This window comes from Typha angustifolia, chromosome 15, assembly GCF_048772165.1.
Source record: "Typha angustifolia cultivar Huaian chromosome 15, ASM4877216v1, whole genome shotgun sequence".
In the NCBI taxonomy this organism is placed as follows: domain Eukaryota; kingdom Viridiplantae; phylum Streptophyta; class Magnoliopsida; order Poales; family Typhaceae; genus Typha; species Typha angustifolia.
In genome coordinates this window covers 20,221,948-20,240,101 of record NC_133253.1, presented here as the reverse complement: position 1 = coordinate 20,240,101, position 18,154 = coordinate 20,221,948, and the positions used below count along the sequence as shown (strand labels likewise).

At 37.9% G+C, this 18,154-nt stretch overlaps 4 protein-coding genes across 6 annotated transcripts; 1 reads left to right on the top strand and 3 right to left on the bottom strand.

Annotated features, from left to right (window-relative positions):
- Nucleotides 1–646: 646 nt before the first annotated feature.
- LOC140779964 (uncharacterized) lies at nucleotides 647–4,587 on the bottom strand. Its single transcript, XM_073125323.1, has 5 exons — nucleotides 4,260–4,587; nucleotides 4,104–4,177; nucleotides 3,291–3,426; nucleotides 2,651–2,962; nucleotides 647–1,221 (listed from the first exon to the last, which is right to left on the bottom strand). Exons 1-5 carry the CDS (start codon nucleotides 4,386–4,388, stop codon nucleotides 952–954), a joined length of 921 nt encoding a protein of 306 aa, XP_072981424.1. The 5' UTR covers nucleotides 4,389–4,587; the 3' UTR covers nucleotides 647–951.
- A 2,703-nt stretch (nucleotides 4,588–7,290) lies between these two features.
- LOC140777128 (pentatricopeptide repeat-containing protein At4g21190) lies at nucleotides 7,291–10,585 on the top strand. Its single transcript, XM_073121038.1, has 6 exons — nucleotides 7,291–7,436; nucleotides 7,863–7,929; nucleotides 8,589–8,687; nucleotides 9,316–9,459; nucleotides 9,562–9,774; nucleotides 9,949–10,585. The coding sequence occupies exons 2-6, from the start codon at nucleotides 7,864–7,866 to the stop codon at nucleotides 10,177–10,179; spliced, it is 753 nt and encodes a 250-aa protein (XP_072977139.1). The 5' UTR covers nucleotides 7,291–7,436; nucleotide 7,863; the 3' UTR covers nucleotides 10,180–10,585.
- A 470-nt stretch (nucleotides 10,586–11,055) lies between these two features.
- Nucleotides 11,056–11,619, bottom strand: LOC140777046 (uncharacterized). The gene has a single exon (XM_073120945.1). The coding sequence runs from the start codon at nucleotides 11,617–11,619 to the stop codon at nucleotides 11,056–11,058; it is 564 nt and encodes a 187-aa protein (XP_072977046.1).
- A 912-nt stretch (nucleotides 11,620–12,531) lies between these two features.
- LOC140777126 (uncharacterized) lies at nucleotides 12,532–16,426 on the bottom strand. Of its 3 annotated transcripts, none has more exons than XM_073121035.1 (4): nucleotides 16,260–16,426; nucleotides 14,623–15,656; nucleotides 13,645–14,509; nucleotides 12,532–12,928 (listed from the first exon to the last, which is right to left on the bottom strand). In XM_073121035.1, exons 2-4 carry the CDS (start codon nucleotides 15,589–15,591, stop codon nucleotides 12,882–12,884), a joined length of 1,881 nt encoding a protein of 626 aa, XP_072977136.1. In that variant the 5' UTR covers nucleotides 15,592–15,656; nucleotides 16,260–16,426; the 3' UTR covers nucleotides 12,532–12,881. The 3 variants fall into 3 exon arrangements, with proteins under 3 accessions (XP_072977136.1, XP_072977137.1, XP_072977138.1); XM_073121036.1 differs by having other exon boundaries at nucleotides 16,295–16,425; XM_073121037.1 differs by lacking the exon at nucleotides 16,260–16,426 and adding an exon at nucleotides 15,947–16,242.
- Nucleotides 16,427–18,154: the final 1,728 nt, after the last annotated feature.

Genomic DNA, 18,154 nt, shown 5'->3' with positions numbered 1-18,154 from the left:
GATTTAAAAAAGAAAAATGTGAATGCTTTATAATAGATAATTTAAAATACAAAAAGTTTAATTTTATTAAATATTGGTTTAATGATAAATATATTTATTAATAGTAAAATATTTACACTTTCATATATTTATTTCATTTACTTGTATTTATTGTTATAAAAATGAGAGAATTGATTGGGTTTTAATATATAGTTTAAATAGTAAAAACCATGAGAATAGATCGTTAATTCTAATGGAAGTCCTATTTTTATAATTAGGGATGATGTGGAAATTCCCTTAGTCATACATTGACATTGTGTTGTTCTTGAATGTTGTAAGACTTTTGCATGATGTTGTACGGTTTGACTTCCCTGGGGCTGTCATAGGACTATGTAAATCAGTTGATTCGCTTCTTATATAGATATATACTTTAATAAATTTAGCAAATATATATTATTAATTATTAATATAAAATTATTGGAAAATTTTATAACATATATATATATATATATATATATGTATATATGAGATGGGAGGTGCATCCCGGTCTACGTGATTATTTTTTTCTTTGCTCTGGTGAGAGCTGGAATAACAGTAAAATTTTGTAGCTGCCATTTTGTCAAACCAAAGAAGCACTCATTCTTCACACAAGAATTACCACGCAGGCTAGCAAGAGACTTTTAGCTCCTTCATAACTTATATAACTAGATAAAATCCTGTAACATGAACTCCATGTCCTAAATTTGAAAAGGAGTACGACCATAACAGTAGCATTTTACAATGAAAGATTCAGAAAAAAAGAGTATCGGTTATGAGCCAGACATTTCAAGAGCAAATTGGATAGAAGTAACTCTCCATCACATTAAAAACAAAGCTTAAAAACCCACGAACAAGAAACGGACACAACAGCATATAAATGTTTAAATTAGACACGTGAAATGGGATGTGCCACCTTCAAGCATGTTAGAGTGGTTAAACCAGCGAGATACTGCTCTCCCCTCCAGGTGGTTTTCGGACACCGCCTAAATAATCTCGAGAGGCGGCCTTCCCATCAGCAAAGATGTTGCTGCCACTCATCTCCTTCAACTTTGCTACGCTTAGGGGTTTCTCAGCTGATCCAGGTGTTGCGCCTCTAAAAATATCATTTCCTGTAAGCTCTTGAAACTTTTGATTGTGAATTTTCTTAGTTGTTTTAATGACAGGCTCCTCGCTAAAAGTAATATTGCTAGGTCCTCCAGCTGGCTGAAATGTCAGTTAACAAAACTACAACTATTTTAGAAGAAAAGCATGCAAATAAGCATAAGCATTATTGGAAGCCCAAATTATTAACAGAAAGGAGAAACAAGTAATGATGAAAACTTCACCATTGAAGAATGGCTCCAACATCTGCAGCCAAATGCTAATTCAAATGGAGCAGAGATATATCAAGAGCTAGAGATGACAGGAAAGAAATATGGGGAACATTATGTAACCGTTCCTTTCTCTTAATCTCTGTGTGCTTTGACCAGGTGCTGCATTAGCTATTAGAAATTGGAACTGCTGTAAATGAACCAAATAGTCCATGATGGAACCTTGAAAATGTGACTTTAAGATATGCGCAGTTCAACTGGACTAAAGTTATAATTTTTCTTGGAGCCGCACAAAGCAGTGAAACACTCGAGAAATGCAAGTGCACATGTAAACCCCAGACTAATCAAGTTGAAAATGCAATAACAATGTTTATCTGTCCAACATACATGCGGCCTTCTTATCTTCATATCATGTCTAAATCTTTGTTCCTGAAGAAACTTTCAGCTATTTCCGTGACTGAAATGCTGAAAAGAAGAGGCTTTTCTTTTTTGTGCATATATACGCTTCTAAAATCTCTTATTTGCATGTATACCTTTCAAAAATTGATATTTGCATGTATATCCCTCCAAAACACTTGATTTTTGTATAGATACTCCTTAAAACCTTTATTTTTTACATGGATAGCCCTCCAACCTAACTAAATGTTAAGATTTTAATAAGTAAATGGAAAAAAGGCATAAACACTTTTACTCTTATTACCAACATTCCTTTCATTTAAGGGTGTTTGTGTCTTTGTATGTTAAATTATTATGATCTCAACTTATATTTATCAAAAAGTAACCCAAAGGTATCCAAGCAAAATCCATGGGGTTTGAAGGATATATGTGCAAATATGAACTTTAGAAAGGGTATAATCAGGAACTCTGGAGGGGTACATGCAAAAAAATAAAATAAAATAAAATAAAATGACATTTCATGATTCTAAAGAGTACAAACTCCTTATGCAAGCATAAGAAAGTCGTAATATTTGGTCAACACAAAATCTGCCAAAGTCTGGTGGAACAAACTACAATAGACAAAGCACGTCAACTTTTGATACATCAGATCTATGCCAAATTCATTATTCAATTAATACAAAACCAATTCAAACTGGTACTGTAAAGAAGTTCCATCTACCACTCAGGGAAGTAATAGATTCACAAGCAACGACATAATATGTATGTGAGATCTTGAAAATGTTTCTCTTAGCATAGCATAGTGTCATAAAGGGAGTAAAGGATGCGTATCAAGCTAATCAATGCTCGAGAAGTGACATGATAATATAACGAAGGAACTAAACTACAATGCACAAAAAAGTATATCTCAGCATTATCTCACTTACATTGGACACCTTTACAGACGTGTGAATATTCCTTGGCTGGGGTAAGGCAAAGTTCAGATTGCCTCTTAACTCCAGATTGCGTGCTGCTAAAGGCCTGGCAGGAACCTCAGGGGGAGGACCAAAAATGTCATGCCCACTAAGCTCCTTGCTTTTTGCTTCAGAAATCTGCTTCTTATTTTTACCGTCAGCTTCACTCTCAAGATTCCCACTGAGCTCCCTCTGTTTTGCTACCTCAGTTAGTGAGGTGGGTTTCTTTGGGGAAACGCTATCATTAGCACTAAAAGATATCTGGCTGATTGCATTTGCTGCTTGCTGTTAAACAAAAAATAAGATTAATTTAGCCAAGCAATCATTTAGCTTTCATGTCCTTACTGCGAGGAGTCCAGATGGAAGATGCAAGCATACAGTGCCACTAGGTAAAAGAAAAAAAAGTGAAGACCCAATTGATCAATAGACTATCTTCTACTTGAGAAAAAATGCAACACATTAGTTTATCTATTGTCATAACCAAGTATAGACTAGCACAAGAACTTTTGTTTAAGTTGCAAGTTATACAGAAAAATAAGAAAAGGAAAACATCTGCTATCAGAATATAAATGTAATCAGGAAACCAAGTTTGTACTTAAGCCATAGGAAGTACCTGATACATTCGTAATGTTGTTTTACTGTTAGGAGTTGAGACAGCAGAAGAAGACTCTGATTCACCATTTTCGCTGTCAGCTACAAAGATACCGCTGCCAGTCATCTCTCTTAACTTCAAGCCAGAGCAAGTTTTCCTGGAAGTAAGTAAACCCTGTTATGGAGTGCTACTAGCTATTTGCAATTGAACTTCACAACTAAAGCATAGACATGCCTTTGAACTCTTGGCAGATTTAAATGCCAAGTGTATCAAGAACAAGTAAGGCATCTGCAACTATATCAACACAAGTTGGAGGAAAAGTTCCAAAGCAATGCAACTCAAACATCAATATCTCTTAACGATAACTACAATTCACATTTATAGTTGCAGACTAATTACTTCTTAAGTAAAATCTCTTGTTATTAAGATTTCTACGTAGAAAGAACATTAAAATTCTAATTATATCTACGTGCTTTAACTTGTACATATGCACGATCAGGAACAATCTTCAGGTCAATTATAACAAATAAAGTACAAGTAGCATTATTTGTTACCTATAACTATGCTTACTTTCTAAGAAATCCATCGAAAATGGACCACAACAAAAAGAGCCTGATGTATCATATAAAAGTGACAGGCAAACAGCAGCCAAAAACACATTTCAAATATGAACTTCTCAAAGAAATTCACGGACTACCAGCTTCATTCTTTGGATCGGATGAAGAAATAAGCGGGATCAAACGCAAAGAGCTTAGAGTCCACCCAGAAATGCAGTAGATTACTAGTAAATCAACCAAACTCCCCTCGATCGACACATAAACCCCTAGATCTCACCTCGTATTCAGGCTCTCGGCCTCCTCCTTGCTCATCTGGGCTCCAAACATCACCGGGCTAATCCCTCCCGCCGGCTGCGAGCCAAGAATGCGAAAATGGCGAAGAATCAGATCGAGAGCAAGGAAAGCCCTAACAAACTGCCGGAGAAGAACACACCTTGAGGGTCCGGCGGGAGGCAGAGGTGGCGGATCCGGCAGGGGATGAGTCGGACGGCGGGGCCTCCGACCAGGTGAGGAGATCGGCGGTGGAGGTGTGGGGTTTGCGCACGGGGACGCTCCGCTCCATTTCTCTCTCCTCACTCTCTTCTCTTACTCTCTTCTAGTTCTGAGCTGTTTGAGTGAGAGAAGAGATAGGTACACTACGAGTATAGTCTACTACTGGAGTACGAAAGAAAGATAGGAGTTCTGAGATCGACTGCTTCGATCTCTCCGTCTCTCGCTTCACGCGGAGGGAATCGAGGGAGATGACGTGGGTGTTAGGTGACTGAACTGATTTCTCTATCGTGAATTTATGATAGATGACCAGCACAAGTGGCTCTGTGCTGCTAGCCTGCTACCGGCTATTTGCATTAGAAAAAGAAATCCTTAAATTTTAATAATAGCAGTATTCGGCTCTTAGAATTGAATGGGTTAATTTTTTATACTAAATATATATTTTTATTTATATAATTTACATAAAAATACGTATGAAAAATTATATTAGCTACACAATTATAAAGGCGAGTTTAATTTTGATCAAATTTGTCTCTCTAGTCATGTCAACGTGTAATTAGTTTGCTAGATAATTATTGAATAGTTAAGCAAATATTACTAAAGAACTTAGCACTTGCTCAAATAGTGGAAACGGCTAACTCTTTAGCCTCTTTTTTTATATAAAAATATGGGAATTCACACAGTTTCAACAACTACCCTAGCTCATAGTCTTCTCGTGAGGCTTCGACCCTCTCCCTCACCTTCGTCCTTCTTGCCACCACCATCAAGATGCTTATGAGAACTCGCGCCTCTACTCAGCTCTATATATATTGCTTTCACTTAGCTCAAAATAATAAGTTATAAAACTTAGCAAACATATCATGGATCTCTAACTCCCTTATCCGCTCTCTTCCTATTGTTGCCGATACTTCCAAAGAGAGTAGTTTTCAAGAATTCTAGAGCTCAAGACCAAGAACCTCCCCTTCTTTCGCCTCTTTGTCCCATGGAAGCTAGCTTTCCCATCGTTAGAAGCATTCGCCACCATGGGCTCCTCATGCTCCTCTGCCTCGGCTAGATCCATATTGTCATCGCTTCCTCTAATGAAGTTGTAGAGGAGATCACCAAAACCCAAGACACCTTCAAGGGACGCTTATGTCGATGATGAACGGAATGACATATAGATTGACATGAGTGCTCAAACCATAATATCAGACAACTTGAGGTGAAGATGAGTTAATTAGTTAGATTTATTTTATTATTTTATTTTTTAAATAAATTAAATAATTCTAATGTGTATTTGATCTGTTAGGTTTTTTATTCCTTTAAATAGAAGTGTACATATGTTAATTATAATTATTGAATGAATCAGAATTTAGCCAAAATTATTTTTTCATATTTATTTTTTATTATAGCCTTTAGATCATATTTATATTTATAGAAATAGATCGTAACCCTAGGTCCACCTTCAAGCACCCAAATCCTAACAATGATCTTCCTTACTTTATAATAGTCCTCTACCATCTTCCGCCGCAATATCGAATTTTTATTCTTCTATCCTATTTTGACCTTTCTCTGCTCTTTCATTTATAAATTTTCATCCCAACGTTAGATTCGTATGGAATTAAAACCATTGGAACTCTAATTTACGGGGCTACTATCATATAAATTTTTATAATTTTTTTTATATTCAAATCGGTCCAGATTTGATTTGTAAAGTATTTTGTTAAAAATTTAGATAAAATAATTTTTAATTTTTAATTACCTTAATAGATGGACAAAAATACATCTTATTTCAATATTTCACTTAATCTTCTCTATTCGGAGAAGTTGCCAATATCGAACTTAAATTAGTCTTTTTTTTTTATTTCTTCAAAATTTACCTTAAAAAAAAAGGCTTAATACATTTTGCCCCTTGTACTTTGGCTCGATATTATTTTACCCTTATACTATAAAAGCGTACAAATATCCGCTAGATTTTTGAAAAGCTACAATCCCTTAGGTCATTAACAAAATTCTTAAAATTACATTTCTATCCTCTATTGTCGAAGGGAAATATTAGGGTTTTTAGCTATAAAATTATCTATATATTTTTACGTGCTAGAACCTTTATCTTCTTCCCATTTTCTTCCATTCTTATCCTATCTCCTATCTCTCTTATTCTTCTTTAATCTGCCAGTAGAACTTCTCTCTCAACATTGCCCATTGAACTATAGAAACATATAAATATCTCTCTTATAGACTTTTGAAAATCTACAATTAAACTCATGTGTTAGCCTTCCGTATGTTTTAACTCTCTTATTTTTCTTTAATCTGCGAGTAGAATTTCTTCCTCAACTTTGCCCATTGAATTATAAAAATATATAATATCCCTCATGGACTTTTGAAAAGCTATAATTAAACTTATGTGTTAGTCTTTCGTGAGTTAAAACTTATGTGCCAATCATGTGAACAATATCTTTTTTTCAGATAAACAAAATTATCATCGTGAAGATATTTTTTTTTTTTGTTGATAATTTTGCCATCATCTCCTTCCTTAGGTATTATGAAAAAAAGTTCACAGTCGATGATCTAAGTATTTGTGCGTGTTCAGCCCTACCGACATGTGACTTGAAGGCTTAAGTGTAACCATAAATTAGCACACCGATATTTTCGCATGCTTGATCGACTGAGTCCAATAAAAGCTAAATAGAGATTTGGTTAAAGTGATTGGATTGACACTCCAATGGCGCTACATGGGAGCTTGAGCCCGAGATATTTAAGCGATTTCCTACAAGAAAGTATTGCTAACTATTATGACCCGGCTTATGAGAAGTACAGTTGATTTGGTTGAGTCTATTTTTATTTCATCCGATCTATATATGCACTTAATTGAAACTAGTCGTGCATTAGTTGAGTTTAATCGTATAACCATATATTTTCGCACTTGTTAGTTTGGATCACTCAAGTCGTGGGTCCCACAATTAGCTATCCGGTAATCGGTAACCACCAAGTAGTGTGGTGGCGACCAAAAGAGGATTTCTGAAGATTGCCCTAACTTCCCTCCCTCTCTCACCTTCTTCTTCATCCAGCCGGCAGCGCCCCCACCAAGAACAGCAGCGCCACCGGTCCGCCCCTCCTCATCAGTCCGCACCACCTCGCCGAGGCCGGACCTTCCTTCTCTCTTCTTTTCTTCCGTGATTCTTACCTGAGCTTCCTTCTTCACCAGCTCCTACCTCCACGGCACCTACCCGAGCTCATCACTCACAGCGTTTAGCTCTACCAGCAGCCATCCCAACCCGGCCGAGCCCAACCACAATTCCTCCCTCTCTTCGCACCCCTAACCCAGCTGACCGAGCCCACTCTCCAAGCTCCAACCTTCCAGCAGCAATCCACCATCACTTCCCCACTGCACTCCCCAGCTTCTATCCATCCAGCCGCCGCCCTCACGTAGCTAGCCACAGCCGCCACCACCAACCCAACCACGACAATTTTTTTTTTCATTTCTATAACTTTTTGTTTGCCATGATTTCCTGTTCGTTCTCCCTAGCCTTTTTTCCTTGTTAAATGAAATACATCAATACATTTTCAGGATGCTGAGTCTGAGATGTACTTCACCGATGATGACAACTTTCTCTCAAAAGCTAAGTCTCATAGTGGTGAGCTTCTATAGAGGGCTTTTTAATAGTTAATACACATCAGAGGGAGTTGTCATTTATTCTGATGCAACACTCTTCATGTTCCCAGAAGCGCTGAATCTGAATTGTTCAATTTTTGTTCCTTTTTGTTAATCTATTGGGCTCCTACTGACGGCAACCTTTAACCTTTTGGATTTTTTTTATAAATAAAGCCTATTGACTATAACTATAATGTTGACCTTTTTTTTTTGGCACAGAGAGTTCCTAAAGAGATTATTTGTATCCTTCTTTCACAATCCTTTCTTAGATGTATATATGTAAGACTGTGCTTAGTATCCATATATTACAGACTACTGATATTTTCTCTGTTGCGTCATTGCACTGATTTAGCCTTTTGCCTGCCTTTTTATTACTGGCCTTTCTATTTGTAGTATGTTGTGATGATCGATATGTATTTCATTCCTGCCATAGAGGCAGTAATTTCTATACTGAAGTAATGAGTAGCTAGATTTATTTATGAAAATGATAATGCTTTATTAAGTTGTCAATGTGCCTACTGTATGGTCTCTTTATTTAGGTCTGCTTAACTTATATACATGTATTGCTGATGATGCTTCGTGATATTCTGATTAGAATGCAGCCAAATCATCTATACTTAAGCATGCTGCTATATATGTCAGGTATGTGGTGCAAGGGGCCCAAGACCCAGATTTCCTCGCGTGTGGAAATCACAGAATAGAATCGGAACGGTTTCCAAGTCACAGAAGCTAGTTGACTGTGTGAGATGCTTCTTCATTTTCACTGCATTGTAATTTCAAACAATGGCATGATTCCACTGCATTGGAATTTCATACAACAATATTGGGGATTCATCATTTGTCCATATACTCCATCTGAGGACTTATTCTGCTCTGTTTGTGCGGGAGATAGGAAAATTCTACAAGCATTTAAGTCCAAAATAACTTAGATCACAAATGTGTCATGTGTATCATGGTGGAGCAGCTTTATCATTTCATTTAAGCTCTAATTTGACAATATCTAGCTAATATTCTCATGATTATGTAGCACTAGGGTGCTTGTGAACCAATGCAGCAAGATTCGTAGTCACTATGGCTACATAGGTTTGAGAAGAAACGTAAATTAGTAAAAAGGAAGGGGACTAAAGTTATACCGCTATCAATGTACTCAGCAAAGCCAAATATGATAGTAGTACTCAAGCAAGCGAGAACCAACTTTTCAGTTTTGAATCTCTGTGCACAATAGAGAAAGTGAATATTCTCTTTTGCTATTAACAGCTCAGTTCATCATATAAAATGAGTTACTAAATAGTGCAATTGGAAAATGTCACCTTTTTTTCAGTTGTCACTTAATTTTGCGACAGTAATGTTTAGATTGCTTCTCTTACAGATAAAAGGATTATCAAATGTCAAGGAAGAAGTTTATGGCGCTCTTGATTCATTTATTGCATGGGAGCTAGAATTTCCTTTGATTGTGGTAAAGAAGGCACTGAAGACCCTTGAATCTGAAAAGGAGTGGAAAAGAATAATTCAGGTAGTTCAAAATAAGAGGCTAGCTTAACTGAGCTTTTGTTTGTTTTCTATTTCTTTTTATTGGAATTGTTGTAATTCCGGTCATGAGCGATTCATATTATAGGTGATTAAGTGGATGTTCAGCAAAGGTCAGGGAAAGACCATGGGGAGCTATTACACTTTGTTAAATGCTTTAGCTGAGGATGGGCGGCTTGAAGAGGCGGAGGAACTTTGGATGAAGATATTCTCAGAGTACTTGGAAAGTTTGCCTCGCATTTTCTTTATGAAGATGATCACATTATATTATGCCCGGGGGATGCATGAGAAGATGTTTGAGGTATCAGAGTACAATATCTCAACTGTCACTGTTAAATCTTTCTGTTGACTCACCAGCATGCTGTTTCATATTTTGTTTTCTTCTGTGTTGAGGAACATTGCAGGGCTTTCAATGTTTTGTGTTGCTGCCCCTTCTTTAAAGGACTTAAGTGCATTGCTTCCATGTTTCCTGTAGGTATTCGCTGACATGGAAGAACTGAGCATCAGGCCAGATGCATCAATTGTTAGGATGTTAGGTGATGTATTTCAGAAATTAGATATGTTGGACAAATATGAGAAGTTGAACAAGAAGTATCCACCTACAACATGGGAATATCGGTACATCAAAGGGAAGCGTGTTAGAATCAAGGTAAACAGAAGGAACAAATCAGAAGATGAAGCTTGCGACAGCATTGACAGTACATAGATCAAGGTAAATCCAATCATCATTCCTTCTTAAGCTGCTGTCAGCTCCAAGGACCTCATATTATCAAACAGATGATCGTCGGAATGAACAGGACCAGAGATTGGTTTGTAGGGCTTAAATGCCAACATGAATCCAGTGCTGCACCACAGCTTGAAAGGCAGTGAATAGAATCACTGATGCTAATCGGAAGTACCTACCTTATGTAGGGCATGCTGTACTCTAATGTTGCACGTAACCTTTGGCAAATCCAATCTTCCGTTTGTTTGCCTTCTTTTACGAAGAGCGGTGCATAAGAAAATTATGGTTGTAATTGGTTGATGGGATTACATAGGTAGCTCCTTTTTTCAAGTCTTATCAATACATGGTTTGAACAATAATCTGATCATGTACTCTGGTTGTCTAGTTATATCATTTGAGCATTCTGACATACATATTGGCATACCATCAATCATCAGCTATATTAGCTTCGATGGCAGAAAATTCCATCTTTACTACTCTTTTATTTCCTTGCAAAGTTCGAGCTAGGAAGATATGGCATGAACAGAGCTCATTACATGCTAGGGGAAGCAAATTAGGATTTATCAGTTTGCAGTAATATCTAGATATAAGATATCGTTCCCAGATCATTTTCCACTTGTAAATTCTTTATAATGACCATCTCCTGAAATTGGAAAATAATAGCTGAAATCATTCAAAAGGGAGTTGTTTATGTAATGTTCAGCAGGCAAAACACAGAGGGATATCTCATTAAGTAAGCTGCAGCTTTAGATCTCTACTTTCCTATTGACAAATCGATCAATCCAACTCGACTCATCTGACATCTTGTTACTTGAGTGCCAAAAAGAGTGGATATTGGTAGCTTTGCATGAAAACCCACTATCGCCCATCAATTATTGTTGCAGCTTGAAACATGTCTTCCTCGCTTCCAATCCATTCACACTCGCTGCAATTACATTTGCTCCAACTTATCCTCTTACTTATCGCATCTGCAACTTGAAGCTTCATTTCTACCAGCAAAGTCGGTGGTGGCAAACCTTTTATTGATTGACTTGTACATAAGTCGAACCGTTTCTTGAACATGCCTGTTGATCCTATTGCATCCTTCCTTGTCACCTCAGCTTTCCCCACGAGCTTAGACCCGGCAACTCTTCTGAAAACTGACGCTGTTCTACTCCACCTGAGCTCAAACACCAAACTTTGCTGTCCACGTAGTTCGCCAATGGAATCTGAGGGCCCTCGACACTCGACCAACGCAAGCTCATTCCAACATGGATTGCTCGATGACGGGATCTCTCGAGTATCGATGCAGATCCTTCTCCTCCTTCCCGCAAAGACATAGTATCTAATGAAGATGCTTCCCTGAAGGTCCAGATTAAAGTTTTCTAGTTTGACAACTTTTACCTCAAACTTGAAGTTAAGAAGATGATGGCAGTGAGCCATGGCGAAGAGGATGAAATTGGTCTAACCGAACTTGACAAGGGAGGATAAATATAGGCCATTGAAGTGCCTATTGTGGACCTATTTGTGGAAGAAAGTGGGAAAGACAACCACCCAACTGTTGTTTAATTGAATTGTGGGCTTTTAGTAGATAACCAATTTAGACCTTTGGATAGTTCAAAGGCCAACTGGGCATGGAGATATCATGTCCAAATAAATTGTGTTAAAGACTGCTTTTCAAGGTAGTATGCATGCATGTAATCGATCATACTTCAATTAATTCATGCAACTTTATCCCTGGCAACGTCAGTGGAATTCAACTTGTATACTTTTTCATCCACACAATGTTGCAATCTGGCGAGTGGCATTAATATGTGGCTAACACTTGCTAGAAAGGGAAAGCCGGAAAGGCATACCAAAAGACACAAATGTGGCCCTCATAACTTGAGCATGATTGGGGGCAGCTCCGAAGTGTAGCTTATCTACTTTTAGAAGATCATATTTGAGAGCAGATCTAAACCTATAGTGCTCTAAGCCCCTTCTCTTTCAAATGGTAAAAGCTACTCTACACATTCTCCCTCTCTCTTTTCTCCACTCGGAAAGCTACGTTAACAGTGAGGAAATAAAGAGTCTCAATGGTTACAGCTGCCCAGAGAAGCACGCAATGTCATCCTAGAGTGACTCAGATTTCAACACAAAAAGGGAGAAAAAAGATGGGACACTTTGAACGTAAAACTAATTCAGCCCAAACAGGAAAAGAGGAGATAAATTAGGGACTCAAGTTAACCATGATGCCCAAGAGATCTAAATTTTTAATTTCTTGGCAGAATCAAATACCCGAGAAAATTCCTATGAAAAGCTATCATTTTCCAGTTTTTCTCTACAAACTTGTATGGGAGAAAAAGTAAATCTGAGTTTAGACGAGAATGCCAAGGGATTATCTTTAGAATAATAACAAGTCAATACATGGGAAATTCACCTAGGGATAGAACTACCTAAATACAAGAATTCCATAAATCTGTTTGAAGCAAATGGGCTCTTCACAACACAACATATACCAAACAACATTAAAATGCTTTCCCGGCTTGTCCACTTACATGGCACCAACGGCTGACATAATTTATTTCCAAACTAGGGATCCAGTACCTTTGTCAAACTCCAAAATGAAGATCTGAGCAGCACATTCCAGACCAAGTTTCAAGAAGCCAAAAATCCAGAGGGACAGGATCATAAACAGTGAGCCTTCATCTAGGCACATGAAAATTTCATATATCATCTTCTGCAAGAAGCCCATTATATCCATGACTCTTGTCTGTTTCAAAGGAGCAAAGAAAAATCATATAATGACAAAGCAAGTACAAGATAAAAGAAGAAAAGAATATAAAAGAAAGGTAATAGTATGGTACTTGGGAAGTTGCTTAAGATCATATTAGTCTTAGAAACCAAGAATTACGATTACTATGTAGTGACATAAATCAATATTTCTAAACCAGATCACAGACAGATTTTTCATGTTAGAATAATCAAAACATTACATCCGGCAATTGCATCTGAAGCTTTGAAACTAAACACTACGAACAAGCATGCCTGTTTAGCTAGAAGCCAAGTGTTCCATGGTTGAATATTATATACTAGAAGAGGAACAGTTTTACCCAATGGCTCTAGTGTGATGATTAGTATATTTCAGTGCTATAAGTAAGTTGTGGAATGTAGAGATAAGGGGTTTCAAAAGAACTGGAAGGTCCTCAAAAAGTGTGGCACTTGTAAAAAATGTGGCAATGGTTTAACTAACTTTTGACAAGAAAGTTCGTACCAACTTGCTACATCATATAATATATTGCACCACATCATCTGTAACAGACAAAATAAGCTACTAGCTTTATGAGGTTATTTTTATTAAATGGTAGAATATGCAATAGCTAGTGAGATATAAGCTCGAAGGGTATTATATATATTCTAGTTGCAAGGGAAAATGCAGCTCATTTTAACTTGCTTTATGATTCACATCAGTTGAGTAAAATTTCATACCTTTAGCTAAGCTCTTATCAAACAAATCTTTCTTATGATCATCATTTTTCCATTCATTTTCATTTTCATTTTCCTCCCTGCCATCATTTCCCATATCACTTTCACTTGCTGTCTCCCATTCAGAGTCGTCAACATCTTGGCCAAAGATATCACCAGTGTCACCCTCACAAAGAATACCCCCATGTTTAACAGCTGCTTCTCTGAATAACCATGCAGCACTCATCTGCTTCTTCACCAATCTTTCAGCATAATCAGGAACTTTATTTTGTCTCAAGGAAAGGTCAGGATCATTTGATTGCGAACACTCATTAATGAAAAGAATGGCATCCAACAAGCTCTCTTTAGCTAAGCCAAGCATATCATATGCCTGAGCTCTTCTCCACAAGCTTTTGGCATGACGATTCAGTGGATTATGAAGGCATAATGCACGTGTAGCATCACTTATGGCTGCCAATGGCTGTTGCAAGAGAAGATAGCACTGAGCTCTGTTGCTATACAATACCACTCTCTCTTTTTTGGACTTCATTGGACACAATGCTAATGCTTCAGAGTACTTTGATGCAGCTCCAGCTATATCCCCTGACGAAAATAAAGAATTCCCCTCCAGCTTAACAACCAGTGCTGCTGCCTGTTTTATATGAAGATCTTCCTTTGGCATGTTCTTCTCTAATTTTAATCTCTGTCTGGAAGTCAAAAGCTCATCAATCTGTTCTCTGGCATGACTTTTGATAGAACTGCGTTTTGTCCCATGCAATTTTATGCATTCTTCAAGGACAGTAGCAACAGTATCACCAAGTCTTTTATGATCACCAAGAGCTGAAATTTCTGCTAAATCCACGAGTGCTGGGGCCACCTTATCTATCACCTGTTAAATGGCAAATAAAAGATTTACATGTATATAAACAAAGATAATGTGATCTGCAAAAGAAGTTGGTTATAAAATGCCAAATAAGATGATCAATAGTCGTAAGGTTTTACCATATGAGATGTACTTTGATCCTGAAGTAGCCAAAGAAGACAATCGATAGCCATGTATTGCCAGTCGTCCGATGAACGAGCAATATTGCATAATGCTTCAATGACACCAGAACTGTTAGCAATAGCACCTCGGCCAAGCTTGTGCTGGCAAATTGTCCGCAATAAACCAACACCTGCAGGTGAGTTCTCATTGACAAGTCCACCCCACATGCCTGGTAATTTAGCTAAGAACTCTGGTTTGCAAATATCAGCAAGAAACTCAGGCTTAAACGCAAAGCAGTTAATGAGCTGCAGAGACCAGCACTGTAACTGGCTCGCCCACTCCTCAGCTTTCCTGGATTCCATTTCCACACCACCCATGCCGCGGGTAAGAAGATCGCAATGATAGCCGAGTCGCCTATCCGCAAACTGGTAAAAGTGAGAGTAGACAATCTCTAGAGAGCTTGAAGCTAGTTGAACTGCAAGCTCAAGGATTTCTGCATGATTCGCAACTGCAGGAAATGTGCTAGGATATGTAGCCAAGTGCCCTAATGCCCTAACGGCAACTCTTTGTTCCACCCATGTCAGCCTACCTCTCAAAAGCTCAACTAAGGGAGGTATGACTCCAGCATTAACAGCCCTTTCAGCAAACTCCTCCATATTCATAGTGTAAGATCCAATAATATGAGCTGCATAATATGGGATGTATATGTTCTGATCATGCGAGAGCCATCGCCGGTTTTTTAAACCCTTCCATATCAGCGCTGCCATGCATTCGAAAATCCCCAAATTGATGAACTCGGGATCATTTGGGTGAGCCATGGCAGTGTTCCAAAGGCCGCTGATAGGGAGAACTTGTCCATCATCATCTTGAGACGGAAGCTCTCGGAAAAACTTTAGTACACTTGATCTCCGTTTGCTTGGATTAGCCTCCTTCATAACACAGAAGAAGCACCCAGGATAAGGGCAATCAGATGGAATCTTATCCATGATGATAACACCAATTGTCCTTAGTTCATCGGTTCAGCTCTTCCGTGTATCTCAATACTTTGCCACTGTATTATATAATTGTATTAGTTTGTGCATCTTATTTACGTTTTCAAGTAAACTATATAAGCATCAGGACCGACAAAAACCAAAATACCAGTTCTGAAACGAGTACAAAAAATAAAATAAAAAAGAAGAAGATTTGCTAAGCAAACGGTTGAATCCTCTTCTTGGCGCACAAACTCTTTTTAAAAAAATTATTAAAAAAATCAGAACAAACTAGAATCAGAAGGGCAAAAACAGAAGAAAAGAAAGAAAGAGAAACAATCAACAGCGATTGTGTAGTGAAGCACTTAACCATCCAACTCCAATCGAAAGATCTCAACTTGCCACATCGTTATTAGATTTGGATCTAATTTGGTCTTTTTTTGCTTACGGTGCCCCCAATCCACTGATCAAGGCAAAACCCTAACTTTTACCAGCCAAATTCAACAATGCCGTCACAGGTCACGTACGCAACCACACTACCGTAGTCTAATCGTTCGATCCAGTTAGAGAGGGAGAGGAGGAGGAGGAGGAGGAGGAGATAAAGAAGAAAACCAAACCACTTACAAGAAATGAGAAGAAGGGAAAACCGAACTAAAATTAAATTAAGGGGCATTTGGCAAAACCTATGCCACGGAAGACGATCCAATCTAGCAACGACCTCTCCTATCGGCGGCTAACGAAGCAAGCTTGGCCGTCGAGGCAAATATGCCCGTCGCTTGAGAACTCCACAGCCGCCTCGATCGAGAGCACGTACGGTGAAGAGACAGACAGAGAGAGTGTCATAATACTCGCATCAGTGAGCTGTCAAGTCCGACCCGTTTACTCAGAAATCCGACTAGCTAAACCAATTGAGATCCAAGCCACGTGGTCGTGGTCCCAAAACAATAACCTCTCTCTTATTATTCTTTACATATTTAGAAGATTATTTTGGAAAATGAAATATCTTTACCTCTAAATAAGATTAGAAAATTCTAAGCATCATCAACCTTTCCATTTGTCTCGCTGGGAGATTGTACTGGTGCATTGTATGTTGCCTTTCTGATGGGTTGATTTGAGCATTTATTTTATATCATCTTCCTTCTTTCCCAGTACACAGGAGTACTACAAATTACTATATACTTTTTATATGAGAACCACAAACTTGTGGTGGTGCCTAATTAGCGGTGCTCGTAAAAGATCTAACACCCTTTCTTTTTTCTAAACTTATGTGCGTTAAAGTTGATCTAAACCCTTATTTGTAGTACTGCAGGGGTCTGGCTTCTATTATTAGAGGGACCTAGTATGAACAAGACGAGCATTTCAATCAATTGAGTACTTGCGGCCCATTATTGCAATACGATGCCCTAGCATAGGCCCGATTTCGTGCATATTGTCATTATTGGGTTAAACACGCTTAAAAGTGGCCTGTTTCTGTAACCACGTTTTTATTTTTTATTTTTTTATTAATATGGGCTTGTACTAAGTAGGTGTAGCAGTATAGGGTCACCCTTCACTATAATTTTTATATAAACTCTTGAACACCAAAGGCTAGTTTGGATGAGTTTCCACTAACTCCTCTCTTTAGAACCTCTTAGCCCTGCATTGAGTCATCTCCAAAACTATATTAAATCTCATCAGTTCTACCATCCGCAACATGCACTCATCTTTTTATTTTTTTAAATGCAAGTGGGGGTAAAGTTGGTGACGGTGACCGGGAAGGAGGAGAAGGAGAAAGGAACTTCTACGGCGTGTAAATATAACAGCAAAAAAATAAGAAATTGGAAAGGGACATCCAATCATGTACTAGATCAGAGGAAAATAATTCAATCTATAATTTATTTTCTATCACTGGAAGCTTTTTGTGTCGGTGAGTGGCAACGCCATGGCCCATCGAACGCGTTAATTGGGCCGGGCCCACCACTGGATAACAACGCCACTGCTTGAGTTTGACGTGATTAGAATTTCCTTTATTTCTTTCTTGCCCTCACCATTCTAAGAATTATCGAACATACGTAAACACTACGAGATATGAAATTGTTTTAAATTTGTTTTATTATTGTTATTATTATTTTATATATATATATATATGTACACTAAGGAGACACTTTGGACTTTAGGTGCCCATGGTTTTGAACTTTAATATGTATACGAACACAACTCCTCCCACGTAATGTAATGTATCCGAGGCACTAATCGATTCAAAATTATGTGACTTTGGAGGCTAATGGAACTTCGTCTTCTCAGTTGGACTAATCCCAGCGATAGTCTTCTTCCCAGATCTAGATTCTAATTTTATCATTTTGTGCGGCGAAGGTATGGTGGTTTGGGAGAATAATTGATCCAATCTCACCTAACATATGTAGGGTGAGAAGGAATAATTTTAGGTGAGGTTGGCAATATTACTCGCCTCAAATGTCAACAATTATTCGGCAGTAGTATGGTCATTATGGAAAGTGTATCTGATGATATTTTCAAGAATCAAGATACTAGAAACTAAGATTTATTATTTTAGTCCATTGGCATTGTTTTGTTTTTCTTT

Excerpts from the sequence above, each read along its gene's own strand:
- LOC140779964 (XM_073125323.1), bottom strand. The coding sequence starts at position 4,388 with ATGGAGCGGAGCGTCCCCGTGCGCAAACCCCACACCTCCACCGCCGAT. Across the intron at positions 3,427-4,103 it reads GCCGAGAGCCTGAATACGAG|GAAAACTTGCTCTGGCTTGA; the intron begins GTGAGATCTAGG and ends ACTTACTTCCAG. Across the intron at positions 1,222-2,650 it reads CGTCTGTAAAGGTGTCCAAT|CCAGCTGGAGGACCTAGCAA; the intron begins GTAAGTGAGATA and ends CTGACATTTCAG.
- LOC140777128 (XM_073121038.1), top strand. The coding sequence starts at position 7,864 with ATGCTGAGTCTGAGATGTACTTCACCGATGATGACAACTTTCTCTCAA. Across the intron at positions 7,930-8,588 it reads AAAAGCTAAGTCTCATAGTG|GTATGTGGTGCAAGGGGCCC; the intron begins GTGAGCTTCTAT and ends TATATATGTCAG. Across the intron at positions 9,775-9,948 it reads TGCATGAGAAGATGTTTGAG|GTATTCGCTGACATGGAAGA; the intron begins GTATCAGAGTAC and ends TGTTTCCTGTAG.
- LOC140777046 (XM_073120945.1), bottom strand. The coding sequence starts at position 11,619 with ATGGCTCACTGCCATCATCTTCTTAACTTCAAGTTTGAGGTAAAAGTT.
- LOC140777126 (XM_073121035.1), bottom strand. The coding sequence starts at position 15,591 with ATGGATAAGATTCCATCTGATTGCCCTTATCCTGGGTGCTTCTTCTGT. Across the intron at positions 14,510-14,622 it reads ATCAAAGTACATCTCATATG|GTGATAGATAAGGTGGCCCC; the intron begins GTAAAACCTTAC and ends GCCATTTAACAG. Across the intron at positions 12,929-13,644 it reads TGATAAGAGCTTAGCTAAAG|ACAAGAGTCATGGATATAAT; the intron begins GTATGAAATTTT and ends CCTTTGAAACAG.